The sequence below is a fragment of the Macaca mulatta genome, chromosome 2 (genome assembly GCF_049350105.2).
Source record: "Macaca mulatta isolate MMU2019108-1 chromosome 2, T2T-MMU8v2.0, whole genome shotgun sequence".
Lineage (NCBI taxonomy): Eukaryota > Metazoa > Chordata > Mammalia > Primates > Cercopithecidae > Macaca > Macaca mulatta.
In genome coordinates, this window is record NC_133407.1 from 185,639,154 (window position 1) to 185,662,966 (window position 23,813).

General features: G+C 34.2%; 3 protein-coding genes across 11 annotated transcripts in view; all 3 read right to left on the reverse strand.

Annotated features, from left to right (window-relative positions):
* Positions 1–6,789, reverse strand: part of ARL6 (ARF like GTPase 6) — a 37,616-nt gene extending 30,827 nt beyond the window's left edge. For 5 of the 9 annotated variants that reach the window (XR_013413354.1, XM_028843124.2, XM_015128586.3 and 2 more), the window contains exons 1-2: positions 6,588–6,789; positions 3,314–3,463 (exon numbers count right to left, since the gene is read on the reverse strand). Coding sequence is in view for 8 of the 9 variants with exons in the window: in XM_028843124.2 (XP_028698957.1) it covers positions 3,314–3,436 (123 nt within the window). In the remaining variant the exon portion in view is untranslated. Of the gene's footprint in view, positions 1–3,313; positions 3,464–5,490; positions 5,590–6,587 lie in introns of those variants that run through there. The other 4 variants (XM_077990152.1, XM_015128592.3, XM_077990149.1 and 1 more) reach the window with 2 other exon arrangements.
* The window catches only part of CRYBG3 (crystallin beta-gamma domain containing 3), a 532,216-nt gene that overhangs the window by 175,978 nt on the left and 332,425 nt on the right, over positions 1–23,813 (reverse strand). The gene's annotated exons all lie outside the window — the stretch shown is intronic.
* Positions 21,821–23,813, reverse strand: part of EPHA6 (EPH receptor A6) — a 927,196-nt gene continuing 925,203 nt past the window's right edge. Inside the window, exon 18 of the mRNA XM_015129296.3 lies at positions 21,821–22,999. Within this exon, the coding sequence (XP_014984782.2) occupies positions 22,885–22,999 (115 nt within the window). The 3' untranslated portion in view covers positions 21,821–22,884. The remainder of the gene's footprint in view (positions 23,000–23,813) is intronic.

A 23,813-nucleotide genomic window follows, 5' to 3' on the forward strand; every position in this document is an offset into this window, starting at 1 on the left:
CCAGAGCAATTAGGCAAGAAAAATGAAGGTCATCAGTACTGGAAAGAAAGAACTCAAATTATCCTTGTTTACAGATGACATGTTCTTATATTTAGAAAAACCTGAAGACTCTACCAAAAATACTGTTAGAACTGATAAAGAGATTCAGTTAAGTTTCAGCATACAAAAGTCCACATATAAAAATCAGTAGCATTTATATACCCCAAGAACAAACAATTTGAAAATGAAATCAAGAAAGTAATCCCATATATAATAGCTACAAAAATATAAAATACTTAAGAATAAATCCAACCAAAGATCTCTACAATTAAAACTATAAAATACTGATAAAAGAAATTGAAGAAGACATAAAAACATGAAAAGCTATTCTATCTGTGCTCATGGATTGAAATAATTATCACTGTTAAAATATCTATACTACCTGAAGAGATTAATAGAGCAAATGCAATCCCTATGAAAATACCAATAACATTCACAGAAATATAAAAAGAATCCTAGAATTTATATGAAACCATAAAAGACCCCAAATAGCCAAAATAATCCTAAGCAAAAAGTACAAAGCTGGAGGTACCACACTATCTGACTTCAAACTATACTACAAAGCCATGATAACTAAAACAGAATAGTTCTGGCATAAACACACACACATAGACCAACAGAACAGAACAGAGAAGCCAGAAATAAATCAATGTATTTACAGCCAACTCATTTTCCCAAAAGACATACAAGAACATACTTTGGGAAAAGGATAGATAGTCTTATGATGCTGGAACACTGGATAACCACATGTAGAAGACTGAACCTAGACCCTTATTTCCCACCATATACACAGGTCAAATCAAAATGGATTAAAGACTTAAATCTAAGACCCAAAACTATCAAAGTACTAGGAGAAAACATAGGGAAAATGCTTCAGGACACTGATCTGGGCAGTAAGACCTCAGAAACACAAGTAACAAAAGCAAAAATAGACAAATGGTACTAGATCAAGCTACAAAGCTTCTACATAGCAAAGGAAATAATCAACAAAGTGAAGAGATAATCTACAGAATTACAGAAAATATTTACAAAATGTCCACTCAACAAAGGATTAATAATCAGAATATAGAAGGAACTCAATTCAGTAGCAAGAAAAAAAAATCTGACTAAAAAAATGGGTAAAAGATCTGAATAGACATATCTCAAAAGAATATAGGCAAATGGCCAACAGACATAAGAAAAAATGCTCATCATCATTAATCATCAGAAAAACATATATCAAACTACAATGAGATATTATTTCACCCCAGTTAAAATGGCCTTTACCAAAAAAGGCAAAAAATAATGAATGCTAGTGAAGATGTGGAAAAGGGGGAACTCTCATAGATTGTTGGTGGGAATGCAAATTAGTACAGCCACTATGGAAAACAGTATAGTGTTTCCTCATGAAACTAAAAATAGAACTCCTATATGATCCAGCAATCCCACTGCTGGGAATACATCCAAAAAAAGGGAAATCAATGTATCAAAGAGACACCTGCACTCCCAGGTTTATAGCACCACCATTCACAATAGCCAAGATATGGAATAAATTTTTGTCCATCAATGGATGTATGGATAATGAAAATTTGGTACATATACACAATGGAATATTATTCAGCCATAAAAAAGACTGAAATCCTGTCATTTGCAGCCATAATATGGACAGAACTGAAGGTCATTAAGTGAAATGAGCCAGGTGCAGAAAGACAAGTATCACATGTTCTCACTTGTTTGTGGGATCTAAAAAAGTAGATCTCATAGAGACATAGAGTAGGTGGTTACCAGAGGCTGGGAAGGGTAGTGGGGAGAGAGGGGTGGAGAGAGGTTCGTTAACAGATATAAAAATACAGTTAGATAAAGGAATAAGACTTAGTGTTTGATAATTCAGTAGGGTGACTATAGTTAACAATAATTTACTGTATATTTCAAAATAACCAGAAAAGAAGAATTAGAATGTTCTGAACATATAAAAAAGATAAATGTTTGAGATGGATATCCCAATGACTCTGATTTGATTATTATGCATTGTATGCATGTATTAAACTATCACATGTAACCCCTAAATTTGTACAACTATTATGTATCAATAAAAAAATGACATAAAAACTGGATGATGTGCCAATGTGAGCACGCATACTGGGGAATGGAATAAAGATTGAAATTTTTGAAAAAGGTATACAGATTCTATCTCTAAAAACATGACAGCTAAGACTAGATTCTTGAAAAAAAGCTATCAGGTTAAAATGTCCTTCCTCTCTCCCTATTCAGTTTAGAAATGCCAGCAACCTCAGTACATTAACAATAAATAAACATAAAGAGAGCTTAATAGGAAAAACTAGTTTGTGTCCAGGAAAGAACTACTTATCTAGAAACTGATTTTATCCACAAAAGTGAGACAATTTTACTATAAAACGAGATGGGCATGATTTTTTGCAAGGCATTTCCTATTAGAGCATTGTATATTTCTATACTTATTTTATTTAATTCCTTAAAAATAATGTTCTAGTAGTGGATGCAAGCTTACAAGAGACTCTTCTCGAGCTTGGTGTGGGAAGGGAGCAAGGGTTGTATCTGTATCTATAACTGAGTGACAGAGGTTTGAAACCCTTCAAGAAGTCCCATTTCAAGTGGCTCCTTGGCTGTTACCATTATCATTAAAAAAAAAAAAAAAGGAAATCCAATCACTTCTCCCTGGACCTGGATGTCAGTTTTTCTGATAAGGCAGGAGAGTTGCCTAAACATAAAGGCTCAAGAACTGGTGCCAGAAATTAGGAAAGCACTATTAGATAGGCTTTCTTTATATGCACCAGACTTTAACTTATACATCACATGTTAAATGTATTAGCTTTATATATTTTTCACTTATTACAATATGTTCATACACTTGTAGGTTAAAATCATCTTGCTTACTATTACTAATATGCATACTATACTTTTGAGAATTGTCTAATTGTCCATAGAACCTTTAAAAATGTTTCACCTTTCTCTTCATTTTGCTCCTCCTGTAAGGAGGAAACTAAAAGGAAGGCAATGATATCAAAAAGAAAACTCAGTAAGTTTGTGAAGATCTTTTGAAAGAAAAGACAAGTGAAAATAATATTCCAGTTTAGTAATTAAGATTTACTGTATAAAATACACTGCAAATTATGGCTCAGGACACTTAAAGGTACTGAAAGTTTAACAGAATATCTTAATGTGATTATATGCGGTTTTAATGTCATATAACATAATTCTGCACATTAATATTCTTTAGTGACAGAAAATATATAAAGAATCTAACAAAGATACTTACATTTGAAGGTTTAAGTTTGTTAATGATAGTTGTTTTGCCACTATTATCTAGCCCAAGGCACAAAACATGAACCTCTTTCTTCTTCAGGCCAAGCAAGACTGAAAGTCTGTCTAGCAATCCCATAACGTAATTCAAATATTTACAAACCACCTGCAATTAAGAAGAAATAAAATATTACCCAAAGGCACCTTAAGTTATGGAAAATATTGGTACATGTATTTTAAAAAGGTAATAATTTAAATACACATAATAATAGCGTGAAAACTATGTCAATGTAGCTTCGCACTTAGTAAACAGAGTGTAAGCTGATTACCAGAAAGGAGCCTTAACTGATACGCAGATTTGCAGCTTATAACAGGTGGCAACACAGAAGAATGCCTTGGAAATAACAACATTTCTCTCTGTAATTTATAATATTTAAGAATAAAACATGGTCAGCCTCAGTATCATTTGGAGTCTGCGAATTGTGATACTTGAAAATGTGGAAAAATTAGGCTGTAGCCTTTCCAGAAAATCTGAAACAGTGAATGGGCAATGGGGCTTATGTATTCTGATGCTGAAACTCAGAAAGTAGAAGGTAGATCTGAAAAGCAGAAAGATTTTGAGATTTTGGTTATATCATTTAAGCCACTGTTAAATCTTTATCGGAAGCCAGCCCCATTGTTATATTTTGTAATAATATGAAGTTATAATAAATTCAGGTTTTTTTTTTGCTTGCTTGGTTATTTCCAGTTTAAGTAGGGTTTTCTGTCAGTAGAAGCAAAGAATCTTGAAATACTTATCTTTATTTCCCCTTATCCTATACATACGTCTTTGTAAGTCACCATAAATCCCTTTGTGAAGGTTATGCATAAATACACAAACATTCAATTTATTGAACTTTACTAAATATCTGTTTTTTTAACTGTTACTTATCAGAAGTAAGTGCTATTTTAAAAGAACTTTATCATATTAGTATAGAATAAGAATTTTAATTTCATCGTATATTTAATTGTAGATTTTAATTTAGTTTTTTAAAAATCTTAAAAATTTCTTTGTTAAGGTGTCCCTAAAGTTTTCATTTCGTTTGTTCAATTGTATTGATTCTTCGAAAAAAAAAAATCTTTCCAATGCAAACTGAAAAAAACAAAACAAAACAAAACAAAAACTATCAGCAATCCAAAAATAGAAGTATTTGGAAGTCAAATAAAACTGCTATGTACATAAAACTTGCTATGTGGTAACTTTATGGCTGTTTATATTCATCTAAGGTACTGTTAAATTTACACTTCAGGTCTCCAAACTAAACTTTTCAAAGGAGCTCACTTTGGGTCCACTGCTCCCCAAACCATTACTTTGTGGTAGGAGGACAGGGAGATCCCTTTTTCCAGCCCCCTACTGTTGCAGGGACTGCTACAATACATCTCTGCACCAAATATTTCCCATTACTCAACAACAGTCACTTTCACAGTTCTCTAATGTTTTTATTCTCATTAAATTGACTTATTCTCATCTCCATCTAAGGTTGCATAAGCAACCTATCATATTACAGTTTCTTCAATACTTTTTATTCCATACAATTTCAGGCAAGGGCATACCTTGAAGGATGTGAGGCTGCAGTAACTTTATCAATAAGAGGCTTCCAAGACAACTGTATCTAAAAGGAGGTTGCATAGTCAACATTTTGCTTAGGCCTTTTGGGACATGACTATGGGTAGAAATTTCAAAACTGAATTTCAGTGATGTGCAGAGAAGAGATGGTACAACGCCATGCCAAAAGGTAAGGCCTATAACAGAACCACGTTTGTCTTTCCCCAAGGATGAGTTTGACCTTAGGTACTTCCATTTGTGCCACTTCAATCGACTTTTCTCCTTGTATTAGAGATTCAAATCTTATTCGGCCCATTTCTTTAAATTACAGCTTAAGGACCAGCATTTGTAGACTCTATTTTAAATTAACCTTCTGATGTCATGAAGCAATTAACACATACCATTTGATTTCAAAATTTGCTACTACTCACTTTATTTACTGCATAAACATATTGGTATAAATACTTATATCTTGTTCTCCATTTCATACAATTTAGAACTTATTTTTTTAAAAACAACCACTTCTCACATTTTCCCCCCTCTAAGCATCTACTATAAAGCACTGAGTGTTTAAAGCCTGATGCTTGAATATTCGTTTTTCACAGTACCTTGTATTGTGACTTTCCATCACTTTTCCATGGATTATCACTTGATACTTGTTACTGAAATATTTTGGGGCACACAATTTAGAAGAGGAGGCAGTTTTTCTAAAAGAGGTAATCACATTTATTGAAATTGCTTTATAAACAACTATCATAGAGCCTTTAAACTTCTACGTTTCAAGTAGTTACAATTTTCCTTCCATAAGTTGACTTTCTGCATGCATACATTAATAAAAGATAATTCAAGCTACTCAACGTTTATTTATCGTGTCTTAAGTGTGCAGAGACAGATACAATTGTTTTCTGCAGCTTCCTACTCTGATAGCCATGATTCTCAACCCTGGCTGCACTCTGAAATCAATTGCTGAATCCAAATTTTTGAAATGAGATCAGGGCATCTGTAGTTTTTAAAAGCTACCCAGTGTTTCTGGCGTGAAGTTACTATCGAGAACTACTGGCTTTCAGAATAAAGCTCAAACTTCCAAGCATAGCTTTTAAGGTTGTTCACAATCTGGCTCCAATCTTCCTTTCTTGTTTCTTATCTTACTGTAACCCTCTCTTTGCACACCAGCCAAATTCTCTTGGTTATTGTCTGACAGACTGTTTCCTAAAGGATTACATATTGCCACAGAAGTCCAGAGGAATTAGAATGTTATCCACAGTTAACAGCTTAGAGGGTAAGCTGCAGAAACACAGTGGTAGCCCAGAGAAAACACCACGAATGATACTTAGTAAACTCTGTAAAGTGTTGATTGAAATGTTGCCTATTTTTATGACCCAAAATAAACATTCTTATTCGGCTTTCAGTTTTTGATGATGGAATTTAAATTACACTTACACACATACACACACCCCCCCCCCCCCCCCCCAAATACAGGGGTCTAAGTTGGGCTCTGTTCAAACCCATTAACCAAACAAACATTCGTCCAAACCAGTTTAGTAAGTTTTCTATGGCCTCTCTTACTCACCTTCTTTTCTACTTCTCATACATTAGCAACAACTACGCGCGTGGTGTGAAAAACATGGGAAAGGCCAAAGAGGAATTCTAAAACTGACGGGGGCAGAGGGTGGTGCTGGCTTTAAACCAGGGTTGAGGAGATTACCTGGTTTTTGAGGTTAGTCGGAAGGCGTAGGAGCTGGTAACAGGAATGGACCCACTCGTATCGGTCTCTGGGATGGAAATCCGTTGCGAGGGTCCCTCAGCCGCCTTCTCTACGCCTACATGGGAAGGATGCCTGGTAATGAGCAAAGCCGTCTCTACAAGTTGGGAAAACCGGTAGCCTCTGCAGCAGCCTGTGCATCAGTAGCTGAGCAGGCGCCTTGGCAAGCACCGTTCCCTTGGCAACAGGAGCTTCTTCCGGCTGAAGCCACGCCTCCCCGGGGGTCTTGGCGATTCGGCCGTTGTGCTGTAGCTTCTGGGATTGAAGAGCTCCGGGAAACAGCCAGAGGCGCGCCGAGGAACTATACATTGAAGAAAAATGTGTGCACAGGTAGCAGGGTGAGCTGCCTATTTCCTGCGAGGAGCCGTGCAGTTCCCGGCGTAGCATGATGGGAGTTGTAGGCGCGCGCACAGCTTTCTGGGAAGCGTTTGGCATGTGCTGCGTGTGCGTCGCTCGACCCTGGTCTTCCTGGGCATCCAAGGGACTGGCGCTCGGTGTGGCGCGGAGAGCGTCGTTACCAGGCACCAGCGTAGCGTGGTGGCAACGACTGCGAGATGCTACTCTCCCCCCTGGGGCAAGATGTGCGCCGGAGTTCCGCCGCTGCCCATCGCACCGACTCTCCTCTGGCTCTGATAGGCCTGCCACCCTGAGTCCCTGTAGAGGTAAAACTGTTAATGCAGGAAGGTAGAGGGGAGAACTGATGTAAAAAGTCAAAAGGCGTTGTTCGGCTAAGAAAGTATGCCTGTACCCCTGCTTCTTAGTTGTCTGGTCTCCCGAAGAGATTTCTACCAGGCATAATCTCCTGTGAGTAGATTAGTCTCCAGAATCAAATCGGCAGGTGGTTAGGAAAGGTATTAATAGTCAATACTTAAAGTTGGCCACCTTCTTAAATTGCACTTGAATTTTATAGTCATAGTCACAAATAGTCTTCAAATAGAAAATATTTAGGCATACCCTTCCCCACATCTTTTATTACTGCGTTTTCCAACGGACACATTACAGGTGCAATCATTTTAAAGATCGAGCCTTTCAATCTGCCCAGCCCCACTAACCTCACCCCCAGTGAATGGCCTCATTCTTCAAATAGGGGTTTCTCTCTCTTCCTTTTGTTTGTTTGCCATGGGTGTAGGATTTCTGACCCCTCCCACCCCCACCCCCACCGCCTGCGACCCTTTTCAGCTAGTTAGTATTATGTTTACTGCACTACCTGTTCTTTGGCCTGTCAATTCATTTGGCCTATTAAATGGACTAAGAGGGTGCAAAAAGAGACTAGAAGGAATTATTTCAAAGTAATATGGTAGGGCGGACGGTTGTAAGCGTGTGATTATGGGGTGATTTATCTTTTGTCACTTCTCCAAATTTCCAAATGTAATTGTCATTTTTACAGCGAAAAAACAAAAGCGGCCCTGGATTAGTGATTCTTGTTGAAAGACAAAAACAAAACAAAGACCCTTTGGATGCATATCAACATACAAATGTCCTTGTAAAATGGAATATGGAAATACATTCTTTCTGTGTGGTCTTAACCCAATTTACCCTTCTCCGTGCTTCTATCCTCACCTTCAAAAATATAGTATTTATCTTATCAGGTAGTTCTGAGTAGTAAAGAGATAACAGATATACAAATGTTTGACACATATTTATTGTTCAATAAGTAATGTCCTGTCTTCTTGTGTCTTGAGATTTTTATTGTATAAACAAAATTGACCCAAACACTAACTGTAGTGGTTCTTTAACTTCTGAACTTCTGATCCCGAATGCATTGACAGGGAGGTGTTGAACACTTTTCTGTGTGCCTGGGTGTTGTGACTCACTTTTAAGAGATGGAAGCTAATGTGCTTGCAAACAATGTAACTTTTTTTTTTTTTTTCTTAGCGATAGGCAGAAATATTATATTTCAGAAAACTTTCGTGGACAGACTCAAATTTTCCTGCCTGGAGTTGATATTTTCTGCTTCTAGGTTGAGTTCACCTCTTTCCGCTTAGTATGAAACATTAGGTGAAAACTGGAAATATAATGGACACATTGAGCATCCAGCTTTTCAGGAAACCAAGGCAGACAGCTAATTCTTTTACAAGAATGTAGCTAGTCAAATAGTTATCTTAGATAAGTATAGTTGATAGATGGCTTGTTATTAGAGATAAATGTTATGAAATAAAACAGTTAAATAATCTAGAAAAAATGTCAGCCTTGAAAATATTAACCTCAAAAAAACATAAAGGCAGCCAGGCCCGGTGTCTCACGCCTGTAATCCCAGCACTTTGGGAGACTGAGGCAGATGGATCACGAGGTCAGGAGTTCAAGACCAGCCTGGCCAACATGGTGAAACCCCATCTCTACTAAATATATAAAAATTAGCCGGGTGTGGTGGCACGTGTCTGTAATCTCAGCTACTCCAGAGGCTGAGGCAGGAGAATCGCTTGAACCTGGGAGGCAGAGGTTGTGATGAGCTGAGATTGTGCCATTGCACTCTAGCCTGGGCAACAGGGTAACACCCTGCACTCAAAATGAAACAAAAAGCATAAAGGCTGGGCATAGTGGTTCACACTGTAATCCCACCACTTTGGGAGGCTAAGGCAGGAGGATCCCTGGAGGCCAGAGGTTGGAGACCCCATCTCTATTAAAAATAAATACATGCAAATATTTCATATGGTTGAATCTGCTGTTTTGGTGCTTTGTCAACTGAAACTCCTCTCAAGAGTACATTCAGAGGCCCAGATACAATTATTCTGCTTGATTTAAGAAGTTAGTTTGACTCTTTTCATTGTATTATGACAATAACAAGCTTTAAAAATGCTACGTGATTTCCTTAAAGCCACTTAAGGTAACTATAACAGAAGATAATTTTAGGTACCTTCTCACCAGTTTTAATTTCATACTGACTTAGAACTGTAGTAAGAAAATTATAAAAAATAAAAGAGTCAGATACAATGAATACAGCACTGTTCTGATTAATTGATTAATTCAGGATACTTTTAGCGTTATTTTCTCACCAGCAACTTTTAAAAGAATATAGATAATCCCTGATTTATAACTTACTGCAAGTTTTTGGCGTAAACTTTGGTTTAAAGCTGTGTTTCAACAGTTGATATTATGTATACCCTTTTTTCATCTGCAATTTCTGTGCAGTACTGCCTCTGCAATGAACACTTTAATTTACTTGAATCTCACAAAATATTTTCCAATATAAAATTGCTACAAAAACATTTACTAGTTTTTTTATAGTGATTTCTGTGAATTTATGTTTAAACCTAAAGACATTATTTCAAAAATTTACAACTATGATTTTGCATCCAGAATTACTACATTATCTAAAGAGCATCTAGATTAGACCAAAAAATAAATGCATTAAATCTGCATACATACAACAATACAAAAAAGTCACAAATTCAACCACCAAAACTGTAACTTTTATTTGCCAATAGATATTTTAATAAACAGGCTTACTCCATCTGTAAGACCCTGATAATGCCTCTTAGGAAATCATAGAAAAATAAAATACAATAATTAGTAGTTTGTACCTTGTACAAAAATCTTGTTATGTTGCTCAGCAGGTAGTTTGCTAAACACCATATTCTTTCAGCAAATAGATGACATATGTTATGCAATTCACCACAAACAACCCCTCATATTGAGAGCTGAGCATTCTATAACACTATTAACTTGTAAGCATGCCAGCACATGAAAATTTACATGGAAAGTTATAATATTATAGTAGATTTTTTAAAAGATAAAAATAGTACCACCTTCAAAGAAGTCTGCACTACTTCACTGCTATAGTAAAGTAGATAATAGGTAGGATTGCAGTTCAATTGTTAACACCTTTTGACGTTGTTTATCGCTCTACCATATTGTGATTACAAGCAGAAAAGAGAACGTAGGCTGTGTCAGGAACCTGAGTGGAAGGCATATATTGAAGTTTTAAATGGTGATAGAATACTAAAGAGAAAAAACATAAAACAGTGCTATACTTCCTTATTCTCATAGATAAATCTTTTTCTCCTTTTGTAAGAGCAGATGGGTAGAGAGTTAAATCCTTAATTAATAATAAATAGCTTCTTGACAAGTTACAAAGATGCTTTAAAAATCATATTCGTACTTATAGGGAGGGAAACAATTTTTAGCTGTCATATTTTAGTCAAATATAGCTCTATCAGGGATTAAATATCTCAACCTAGACATGTTATGTAGGTATTTTATATAAATATGCTCTTCAGTTTTCATACACTTTAGGATTTGTGCTACAAAGATTTTATAACATTTTGAGTGCACTGCAATTGTTGATATTGTCTACCATTTAAAATTTGATGTGGCCATTTAAATATTTAAAATGTTTAATCGAATACATATTTATATGTACATCTATATCTTTATATTTTTGGCTATGCTAGAACAGCAAAAAATGGAGAGCAATCTCATTCCATTATTCACAATCTAATTTCACATCAAATCCAAATAATAATGCATCTTTAAATTCCAACATATTGAATTACAACCTAGAGAGATGCATATACACACACAGACACATATATGTATGTATATGTGTATATGTATATGTATGTATATATGTATATATACGTATAGTATATATATACATGTAGTGTATATATATACACACATATATACACACACACATATATCTCTCCAGAAATAAAGCACCAAGCACAATTAAAATATCACATTCTTCCTATAGGATAGAGAGGGGCACAATGAACAACCAACTATATTGCCCATGTGTTTTCCATAAATGACAGAAGGCATTGATGTTTTCCATATGAAAACAAATAATTTTTACTAAAAGATTAGTTCCTGTTTGTCTTTTAGAATTTATATGGGACCTCAATACCCTCCCAAGTAGTGTTTGAAAAAAGTGACAGTTTGATCGTGCAATACACATCTTTCAGGATTAAGCTAATTTTAATTTTGATAGGCTTTGAATTATAACAGATTAGCTACAAAACGTTTCTGCCTTTTAATCTGTAATAGATGAAAATAAGGAAAACAGTATTCATGGCATTGAGAAGTTCTCAATCTCTACATTATGGAAAGAAGGACTCTTGTCAGAGTCCTTGGAAACCACGGAATTCAAAGTTTCGGGTCTTCCAATAAGATGTCTCAAAAATATTTAGTAAATATGCCTTTAAAATATTTCATCAAATATATATTCACTGTCCTACTATCCAACTACTTACATATGTCTCCTCCAACCTATACGCCCTTCCCATCCTCCATATTGGCTTTTATCTCATTATTGGTAAAATTAAAAAAAAAACTTACATAGTAACATTCTTCCCTTTCTACCACAAATAGAGGAACCTATCTGCACATTACACATTTTGCCTTCCCTTTCAGTGGAGTTCTATATTCCCACACCTATCAAAAATGAACCTCCCTACTTATGCTCTAAATAGAAACCCCTCTCTCTCAAGGCCTTTGTTACAACGATCATTTATCTTGCACAATCAGTTTTCCCCTATCTGCCAAGTCATTTTCATTAGTAGATAAATATGCTGTAGCATCCTTAAAAAACAAAACAATTCCTTGACTTCCTTTCTCCAGCTATTATCCTATTTCTCTTGCTCCCTTTAAATCAAAGCTTTTTGAGAGAGTTATTTCTAGATACTGACTTCACCTTCTTCCCTTACATCTCTTCTTAATCCATGTCAGTTAGGATTTGACTCCACTACTTCATAGTTGATAGTTGACTCCACTATTTTCATAGTTGATGACCTTGGCAAGGTCATCAACAACTTCCATGTTGCAAAATCCCATGGACATTTATTTGTTCTAATCTTGACTTCTTAAAAGCATTTAATCTGGATGAGCAACTGCAATTCCTTTTTTCTAGCTTACTTTATACTCCATTTCTTCTGTTTAATTCTAAATATCTGCCTAACTATTAAACATTGGAATACCATAGAGTGCAATCCTAGGCCTACCTCTACAGGCATTTCCTAGGTGCAGACTTTAAATAGCACGTATATACTGATGCCTTCCAAATCTTGAAGTAGTGAATCCACCACATTTTTGCTTGAATTACTCCAGTAGCCTCATGCATATTGTTTGACCCTATCTCCTTCTCCTCTCTTTGCCTCATTTCAGTGTACCAAGAACACTGTTCTCTACTCTCCAACACTCCAAATTTTCGTTCATTAACTATTCCCCTCTGCTTGTAATTTCATTCATTAAATTTTCCCTCTGCTTGTAATGCTTTTCCCCCAAATCTTCTCATGGATGCTTCCTTCTTCCTTTTCAGATATCAGTTTAAATGCCATGTCCTTAGGGAAGATTTCCTCTACCGCTTAAGGGAGCCACAGTCATGCTATGTAACATTTTTAATTGTCAACACATCACTATTTCTTCATTGTGTATCTTTATCACTAGAAGGTCAATTCCATGAGACAGGGACTTTGCTTGTCTTGGTCACCATATATCCTCAGTGCTTAGAACAGGACAAGGGTACATGGTAATAGTGTTCAATAAACAGTTGAATGGAATGAATGGATTTACAGATAAACATATTTTAAAGGTATGTCAGTGTGTGTATATATATACACATATACATATATATACATATATGTGTGTGTGTGTGTGTGTATGTATATACACACCAAATTTAGGAATTATACAATTCTGGACCAGTAAAGGAGACATGATCTTTAATTTGTTGTTGCTATGGTTATATTTGTTATATAGTTTAAAGAGGTTAACACTAAGCTTTAACTGATGTTTTTATTGTTATATTATAGATACCTTATTATTGCATTTAATGGTAGAGTGATCCAGGTTGTAAGGGGGGAAAACGATTATTTTGTTTTCGCAAAGGTTTTTGGAAATTCTGAAGAAAATAAGCAGATTACATATAAATGGAGTAGCTTTTCACTCTTGTTTGAAGCATCCTATTTGGTAAGATTTTAAAAAGTGAGTAAGTAGTAAGTAGTGAGAAGTTACTATAAAAAAAATATGTTCTTATTTTGAATTTATAACATCCAGTGGAGAATTTTCATTTTGTATTTCCATTCATAGGAAGCGTTTGCTTTCTCTAGCAAACTTTAGGGGATATCAGACTAATATTAAATAAAAGAAGAATAACTTCAAAAAGAATAACTTCTAGCCACTGTGCTATGATGCTGGGTTTCAACTTCTTTGAGAGTTGGAAACTTTCAAGCATAATGAGACCAAATGGAAATACAAAAAACACAATGGCTCTTTTTTAAAATACTCAAAACAACTGGAAAGAGAAGGCAGTCTTCTTGAAAGAATATAAGCATTTAGAGATCAAAATATATTATATCACATTAAGTTAATATGTAAGTACTACATTTTAAGCATTGAGTATGTGTAAAATTAATACAATTGCTTAAAAAGATAAATTGATGCTAAAATATGGTATTAAGTAAATTCCTTTTTTATGCATCTTGATATATACTATTTTTACATTTAATAATGGCAGGAAAAATTCTCTTTATTATCCCTGGGATAATTTATTAATATGTTTAAAGTGCTGTGGCAGTCCAATATTCAATGTATTATTATTTGAACTTTTTGGCAAATTCTTTGATTATATATGTCTTGGAAAACAAATGATTAATAATATGGAAATGTTAAGAATTTCGATGACTTATTCTATTACAAAACATTTTTAAAATAAACTTTTTCCTATTTTTGATGTTTTGATTTCTTTCTAATTTTATATATCAATTAATATTTTAACAACTATTAGTGTACTCATTTATATTAGAGATTCCCATCCTTGAAATGCACTTTAGTTTCAAAATTACCAGCAAGAGTACTATGACATACTTTTTATTCACTCTTTTCTAACAGTTTTTAAAATGAGGTAACAATTTTAAAACAAACTCCTCTTTGTACTGTATTGCCTTTTAGTGTTTTCCTTAATTTTAGTGGAACTTAGTCTGTTGCCATGTTCTGCATTCTTTCTTTGCCTCTGATTTTTCAAAAAATGAGGTTACTATAGCAGGTATTCCATAATTGACATTTTAAGAAACAAAGACTGTTAAAAATTATTTCTTCAAAATTCAAAATTAAACTGTCAAAGTTTTCAGTGTACACAATTAAGTATAATTTATGTAAAATATACCAAAGATATTTATATCCTGTATATATTCAATGTTTTTCAATGTCACAATCCAAGGTGGAATGTGATTAACCAAATGAATAATAATGTATCCAAAATCAAGCACACACAGTAGTCTTTACATCAGCTGCTACTCATGTTCATATTTGTTAACATTGCTCAGGTATTGTGTCCTGCTCCCTCCCCAAAATGTTCCCATTTCACATTTTGATTTTTTTTACTCTAAGAAGCCTAAAAACCATAAAATTTTATCAAAGCTACATTTTTTTGGTAAGAACAAAATGAGATTTTTGCATAGTATGAATATATTAATACATTTTTCTTTGAAGACATATCTAGCATGGGAAGAAAGAGTACATAATAAATTCCAAACTTCAATGACAAACATTTATACACATTAAATCTTACTTTCCATGCAGAGCAGCAATTTAAAAAAGCCCCAATCATTGTTTATTAACTGTATGTGATATTCAGCATGTCTTAAAGATACTTTGAGGATATTGCAGTAATAGCTCCTGATAATATACCAATGGATATTTAAATAAGTTCAATGTAACAATGTGTACATCAATCACATTGACAGAATAAAATAGCTTGTTCAGTTACAAGTTTGTTAGCAAATTATTGGCCATTGATTTTTGTAATAGAGCTTCTAAAGACTACAATTTTGAGCAGACTTATTTTGAAGACAAAAACAGTATGGTAATAAATAAAGCATGCACAGTTAAAGAAAAACTTCCTCATGACTTTAATAATTATATTACTAGGTAGATGAGCATTCTAAAGATAGCAAAAGTTACTACTTTGAAAAATGAACTAATATGAATAATTATATTATGGCTTCTCTAATTAAGTGAATGAAGATGTGTTTAAATGTAAATTTAACAAAAGCAATTTCTATCTAAATGCACACAGTTCACCCTACAAATTACTAAAGGTAGAAAAGAGATTTTTAATTATAAAAGCAGTGGAAGAGGACATTTTACATACAGTAAAAATCTTAAAAGTGTAGTGTTTGCCCATCTTTACAAATTAGCATACTTCTCCCTATCCTGAGTTTGAAAAATTAAAAGATATTGAGTCTTTATAGAACAGAATCAAATTAAGACTGTTCTAAGAATGAGCTACAAATTTGGAAAAACTTGTAGAGAAATGTTCATATCAATTTGCTTCTCGTGTAAGCTCATATTTAACTCATGAAACAAAGATATCTATCCTCAGTTACTAATACCTAAATATACAAATTGAATGGAATATACGAAAAATGATTTTTATATCCTTGGAGTTTTCTCTATAATAATGTATTATTTTGGGATAATGATAGTTCTTACTTCAGTGAGGAATAATGAGATGGAGACCCTGTTACTAACTAAATAGGAAACCTGAATTAGAGTTGTCCTCCTTTTATTATTTTGTAGAGCACCGTGTCTATACTTGTATCTCAGTTGTTCTGATTTATTGAGCTTGTAACTTATTATCTAACCAAAAATGAGTTTATTATGACAAATTAAAAATGGCCAGAGGTCACAAATAATGCAGAAAATACAGGTAAGAACAGTTTTACTTGAGGGAAGATTTTCACTAATTCTGATACTTTTCTAAGTCCTGAGAAGATTGTGTTGTTAATTTTTACCTTATTTTTTAATTAAATGTAGAAGCCACATCTTTATTTAACATTTAAGAGCTATTTTTCCTCCTCATCTGTCAAGGGATTTTTCTTTAATACCTTTGTTATTCTTAGGAATGAATTAGTTGTGTCTAAGGGTAATGGAATTCTTCGAGACTTTCTCTATAATGAAACAAAAAAATAATGATGTAGAGATTTGTTACTTTGATTAATCAGTGTGAACGTTCAAGCAATAACTTTTCCATGTTTCCTTTAAAAGAAAACTTTGAGGCCGGCCCTGTAATCCCAGCACTTTGGGAGACCGAGGCGGGTGAATCACGGGGTCAGAGACCATCCTGGTTAACACGGTGAAACTCCCTCTCTACTAAAAATACAAAAAATTAGCCGGGCGTGGTGGCGGGCGCCTGTAGTCCCAGCTACTGGGGAGGCTGAGACAGGAGAATGGCGTGAACCCGGGAGGCGGAGCTTGCAGTGATCCGAGATTGCACCACTGCACTCCAGCCTGGGCAACAGAGCCAGACTCCATCGCCAAAAAAAAAAAAAAAAAAAAAAGAAAGAAAGAAACTTTGCTTTCAATGGGATAGTGCAAAAATCACTTGATGTTACTGAGATATACAAACTTTGTAGTTGACAGATTCCTTTTTAAAAGGTAAAGTTTATTCATTTTATAGTGCTTTGCCTCCCTTAGTAATTGAAAAGTTTTCTTTTTTTCATTTTAAAATGTAATTTTGGATTGACACTGGCTACCTAAACAGGTTCCAAATATATTGAAAAATCTCAAAAAGTAAATGCTAATAAAACAAAAACTCTTTTGAATTAAGAGCAAGGAGCCCAAGTCTTTCCATTAAAATATAAATGTTCTCGCGGGGCGCAGTGGCTCATGCCTGTAATCCCAGCACTTTGGGAGGCTGAGGCGGGTGGATCACCAGAGGTCGGGAGTTCCAGAACAGCCTGACCAACATGGAGAAACCCCGTCTCTACTAAAAATACAAAATTAGCCGGGCGTGGTGGCGCATGCCTATAATCCAAGCTACTCAGGAGGCTGAGGCAGAATTGCTTGAACCTGGGAGGCGGAGGTTGTGGTGAGCCACGATTGCGCCATTGCACTCCAGCCTGGGCAACATGAGCGAAACTCCATCTCAAAAAGACAAAAAAAAAAAAAAAAGATATGAATGTTATTTTTTATACATTTTATGTAAACTCACTGTTAATTTGAAGCTAATTTATTACTCAGAAAAAGATGATTTGTTAAAACATTTTTATGACCTGTATCTTTTTCTGGATCTTTTAAATTTTTTCCAAGAATACATGTATATTATGCCACAACGACTTATAACAAGAAAAGTTAATTTTTATCCTGAGAAATCTTTGATACATCTCATCAGTACTTTAACAGTAAGAAAAAGATTGTTTACTTTTACACAATATAAGATGTTTCTATCATTTCACTTCGTAATATGTTATAGTCAGGAGTAATCGTCTATGTCCCCTGTTAAATGGATGGAGTTTGAAAGGATTTTATGCTACCACTGCAGTTCATACCTATTATTATGTTTACTAGAACCAGTGAATAAGCTTGAACAAGAGATTACTCCAGAATTGCTCTTGAAAAAAAAGCTGATGTTTTCTAACAGGAGGAACTTTTGAGGTAGTGAATCCATATATGAACTGACAGGTATGCTACCAGACAATAAAAATCTGTGACTCCTGATGAGGATCAACTCTTAATGAGAGAAACTGTTTTAGAGAACCCAGGATGCATGCTTCCCCCTGCCAGAGGGATTATGGGGTGTTTGGGAAGAATACTATGAGAATTTGAGGTCCAAAATATCTTTCCATTTGAATTGGAATTGCAAATCCAATTCACACTGGACGAAGTTCCTATTTATTTCTTTATATTCTATGGAAAGTGCTATCCCCCACTGACATGGCAACCAGAGCAAACAAAGCAAATAAAACTCTAAATTTTAATGAGAGTTACTTGAAGACAACGACAGCACAGCCAAACTTATCTTTGTAGTAAAATTTTGTGCATATAGGAGATATTCCCTAGATATTTGTTAAGCTGAACTAGATAAAATCTGTAATGTCTTTGCGGAACATTATAAAGATTGAAAAATTGTCGAAAATGTTGCTCATAAAAGCCAAAAGTTAGGTTGTTTCAGTACCTTGTATTCTGGTGGAAGAATACCATCCATTTAACCCAGTGTACTCCTCTACCTTTTGGAGTCTTCACATTAAAAAATATTACAATATTTGTTGATTGAATGTAAAGTAATATGAGTCTCTTCTACTTCATGGAATTTGGGATTGGAAAAGTTAAGATGCTCATACTAAAAGAAGTAATACGTATGCTTCAAGTCTCTTTGATATATACAGACACGGACACCAACTGTGAGTTTACATTAGCAGATATTGATCTTAAGATACTATTTTTTAAACTAATAATAAACTTCCTTAGTTAAAGCAATTGAAAAGGATCATCATCATCCATTTCAAAATTACTTTCCAAAGAACTTGATTTCAAGTTAAGGAAAAGCCAGAACCCATATCCTCTTGAGTACAAATGTTCTCAATTACGTGATAGAACCCAAAATATTATAGCTTTTGCAACATCCCCCAGCCCCAAGTCTCTTCTAAGGAGATCTATACAATCTTTTCAGATTTGTTGGGCTACCTTTTTTATGCTGATCGGGATAATGTGTGACGTGATAGAAGCTGAGAAAGGAATAAAAAGATAGGATGGGGGAATTAAAAACAGGGCTGAGAAAGTTTTAGAAAATTTAATAAAAGAGGAGAAAAGAAAGAACTAGTACAATAAAAATTATGAGATGAGAGATTTAACTGACTGCCTTGTAGAACAGAAATTTGATAGGAAAATACACCAAAACACATTTTTAAGAAGTGTGGTTGGGTGATATGTAAAACAATTCATTCTTCACCATCTCTTCTGAAGAGCTTCTTTAGAGCCTTTGCTTTTCAAGGACCGGATTTGGATTTGTTTTCCATTCATGGGCTGAGATAGGTTTTAAAGCTATTGCTGGAAGGCAGTTTTATTCAGGTTATACTTTGATAGATTTTAAAGAGCAATGCAGAGTGAAATAAGATGTTTTATTTTGATATGGAATGTAGAACATTTATCACCAGTTATAACTCAGTGCAAAACTGCTATAATTCTTGATTCGTGTTAAACCAGATGAATTTTGCAATTTGATTGCTTTTTTTGAAATGATTTAAATACCTTATCTCTCTCCTTGATTGTACATTGTTTTTAATTTTTTTTCCAAATATGCCTTCTACTATGAGATAGTGAGTTCACTACAGACTGAAAATTGACCATCTAGAAAATAAAATGAAAATGATTTTTTGACTGTCTGGTTTTAAAATACAAAACACCCCCTCAGTAGCATAGATCAAGACATTTAAAATAAAGTAATTATATGAGTCTATATGCATATTTTAGGTATCAAAGGTTATTCCTGAAGACTCATGATTTATGGAAGTTACTTATTCTCTTTTTATAATTAAGTTTTATGCTTTGCATATTAAACAGATTTAATTACCTAAAATGTACACTAGTAAGTCTTAAAATGTTTCATGTAAAATTTTCAAATGAATTTGGCATTTTAACTGTTAATATTCCTGGGATCATGGGGTCCATGATTGGTAGGCAGTAAATAATATCCTTATATTTTAATGTTTCTGTTTAATCTTGCACACATATTTCAATCTTGCTGTAACCATGATGAAGTTCAAAGTTTCATTTAAGATTATCATGCTTACAGTTCTGAAAAATAAAAATATAATTTAAAAGGAATTTTGAAGGAGATATGGGGTGAGAGACAAAGCAAAAAGGTAGTTTTATGATACTATAGAAAAGATGTTAGGGAAAGAAAAAGTAAGTACAAATTAACCAGATGTAGAATAGGATCATCAGACATTTTAAAAGAAAAAATTCTTATCAGACAACTTTAGTCTTGCAATCACTGAATGCTCATCCCACAGAAGTTTAAATAACTTAATAGAATTTATTTCAAGGTACACAGATGGTGCTGACAGAGTCCTGTGGAAGACCATGTTATTCTATTTCTTATTTTTCTAAATACCTTTTTTGTATTATAAAAATAAATATATGATTAATAAATTTAATCTGTTTTACATCTGTTCTTATTTAATATATATTTGAAGATAGGTAAATATGGAAATTTTATATTTCTTCTAAATGTATCCAGATTTGTGTAATGTTATCAAGCAAACTTCAGATAGTCTATGAGTGATGCACAACCATGCAGGTTGATGGCTGGAAAATGTGGCTAGCTATATCTGGCATACTTACTTAAAAAGTGATGGATTTCCCATCGACCCCCACCTTTTTTTCTTTTTGTATATTTTAAGAAGTACCTAAAGACTCTTCCTTCTAGCTTTGCTTTACACATTTGTTTTGAAATGGGAAGGATTAAGCTGTGGTAGGGAAAAATCAGGAGGTAAGTCAGCAAAAGAAAATATGTAGAAGGGTCTAATATAATGGGACAATCAACAAAATCTAAATATAAGAAAAAATGGCCGGGCTCCGTGGCTCACGCCTGTAATCTCAGCACTTTGGGAGGCCGAGGCGGGCAGATCACTTGAGGTCAGGAGTTCGAGACCAGCCTGGCCAACACAGTGAAACTCCGTCTCTACTAAAAATACAAAAATTAGCCAGGCATGGTGGCAGGCATCTGTAATTCCAGCTACTCGGGAGGCTGAGGCAGGAGAATGGCTTGAACCCAGGAGGCGAAGGTTGCAGTGAGCTGAGATCGCGCCATTGCACTCCAGCCTGGGCAACAAGAGCAAAACACCTCTGTCTCAAAAACAAACAAACAAACAAAAAACAAAAACAAAAAATCCAAACAGGGTCCTTTATTAAAAAACAAACAAACAAAAACTACTATGACAAAAAATGAATTTAGATAGGAATTTGTCAATGTGGGTAGGGCACCATTATCACTGAGATCCTATAAAAGCTAATTTATTAAATCAGTATCTTTAGACAACCTACTCTGTTTTTCTCCTTCAACACATTTTACTTACTCTTCCACCTAAAACAGTAATCATTTTTTTTAGTTTTACAGGGAGCAGCTGATTTTATAATTTAATTTTTTCATAAGATATAGCACTATTTTGATAAGCCAACTCAGCTTAAATCACTTAACATATGTATTTACCTTTGTTTTTTAAGCCTCTCAGAAGATGATGACAACAACATATCTTAGCTGTGTTCTCATTTTTATGTAACTGTATGTTGGACCCAGGTTGACACACTATGCTCATGTGTAAGATCTGTTTACTCTTTGGAGTATTCATACTTATTTCTTAGAAGGTTTGGAAAAGAGCTCAGCATGTTCATGTAACTTATTTTTGCAAATAAAACATAAGAACGCTTCAACTTGCAAAATGCACTGATACCAAATGGTCAGCTAAGTATGTTTATTTCTTTGGGCCACCATGTATCTATCATAAAGTTTTGTTTAAATTAATAATTTTACATTAAATCTAAGGGTATAATCTAATGTATTTTATTCAAAGCAATTCTACTGAGAATGACTACTTTTCTCAGTGCTTTGATAATTGCTTTTGCAAATTTGTGACAGTGCACAAAGGGAATAGTCATGGATTTATCCCAAGCTTTTCTCTATGAAAGCCATTATTAGATCAATGAAGTCACTCTTGGTCTTTCCAGGAGCGGTCTTCATAAGGTAGTAGAGAAATATACTACAGTTAGTAAAAAATAAATAAATAAATAAAATTAGAGGTGAAAAGCCTTTAAACTACCACCTACTATGAAATACGTGTGACACTACAAAGTTAATTTTTTAAAAATTGACAAACCCAGCCTCAGATGATTTATAAACACAGTATTTTTTTCTCCCTCCCTAATAACCCCCTTCTCATCATAGTCATACCTCACAAAAATTCATTACATGATATCACTGGTCATTTCTGCAAATAATTCTAAAAATATCAGGCACCAACAGTTAAACTATTAAAAAGTAAAGTAACAATACAACCAATAGAGCTGAATATAATTACCTAAAAATGAAACATTTATGTCAATTTGGAAGCTACTTGATCACAAAATATGAAAGAAAGGTTAACTAGTTCTTTCTCATCTACCATCACACTCTAGATACATCACTAAGGAAGCCCCACCTGGATACATTTCTTTAGGTTAAGTCCGTGAACACTTCCCATATACTGCTTATACAAACTTACACATCCAGGCTGAGTTATTTACCATTGCGTAGCGATAATCTGCAGTGGGCCAGGGTTTTGTTTGCAGGTTATTCAGAGCGGATTTATGTAGCATGATTTTAAAATCCTGGTTGGAAGCATAAACATAAGGTGTGTGCCTATAGTCTGAACAGAAGACTGCAGTTTGTGAAGTGATGTTTGGAGAATCAGAAGAGAGACTAGTAGAGAGGATATCGTTCATTTTAGAAATGCCGAGGCACAAAACACAGGTGCTTGTAGTACTTTCATACATGAAATCCCTTCTCCTGTATGTGCATCATGTGTAAACGTAAAGTCTGTATACTGCTGACTATTCGTCTCTGGTGTCCAATGAGTATGACTCCAATTCTTCTAATGTCACTGAGAGAGAGGAGAGCGAGAGCAAGAGCGAGAGCGAGAGAGAGAAAGAGAGAAAGATACAGAATATGAACATTTAGATCTGATAAGCACGCGAGATAAAATGATTATGTAAATATATTAAATAAGCGCCCTGCCACAGTTGCGAAAAAATGGTGTAGCTTACTTGTTAAGCAGAGATTTAGATGAGCAGCAAAAGTTTATTTTTTTTCCTTTTCTCTGGATCCACAGAATGCGTAAAGTTAATCTCAGATGTAACAATATGTATTTTTCAATTTCATACACAGGTACTCATATAATATTCAGATATTTCATAGGTGTAAAGGCTATATAATTTAGGTAATGATATACATTTGCAACAGTATTAGCAAAATGGTGAGTATGTAGGATGGAGGGTATAATGTGAACTCCATTTGATTTCTCATGGGTTTTTGATATCTGGAAAAATTGCCCTTATGTTGTACTGTATGAAATTGCCATTAGTGTCTTAAAACAATGGCACTTTAATATGGTTCAACGTAACCATTTAGTCTTTTAAACATATGTTAAATATTTTCATTGCATGTAGGCAAAGGACAATCTTTGAGACAGTGGAAAATGGTTGACCATTATAATACCTAGAAGGAGCTCTGAAAATGACATGATCATATTGCATTAATTTGATGAAGGTAATAGGAATTGATTATGCAATATTAATATATGTGAGTAAAATTTGCCAACGTAAAATTAAGTTGGCATAAAGTCTGATTTGGATGAGAGTAACGTGCATTTTAGAAAACATTTAAAATATTTTAAATAGCTATTTGAATTAAATATA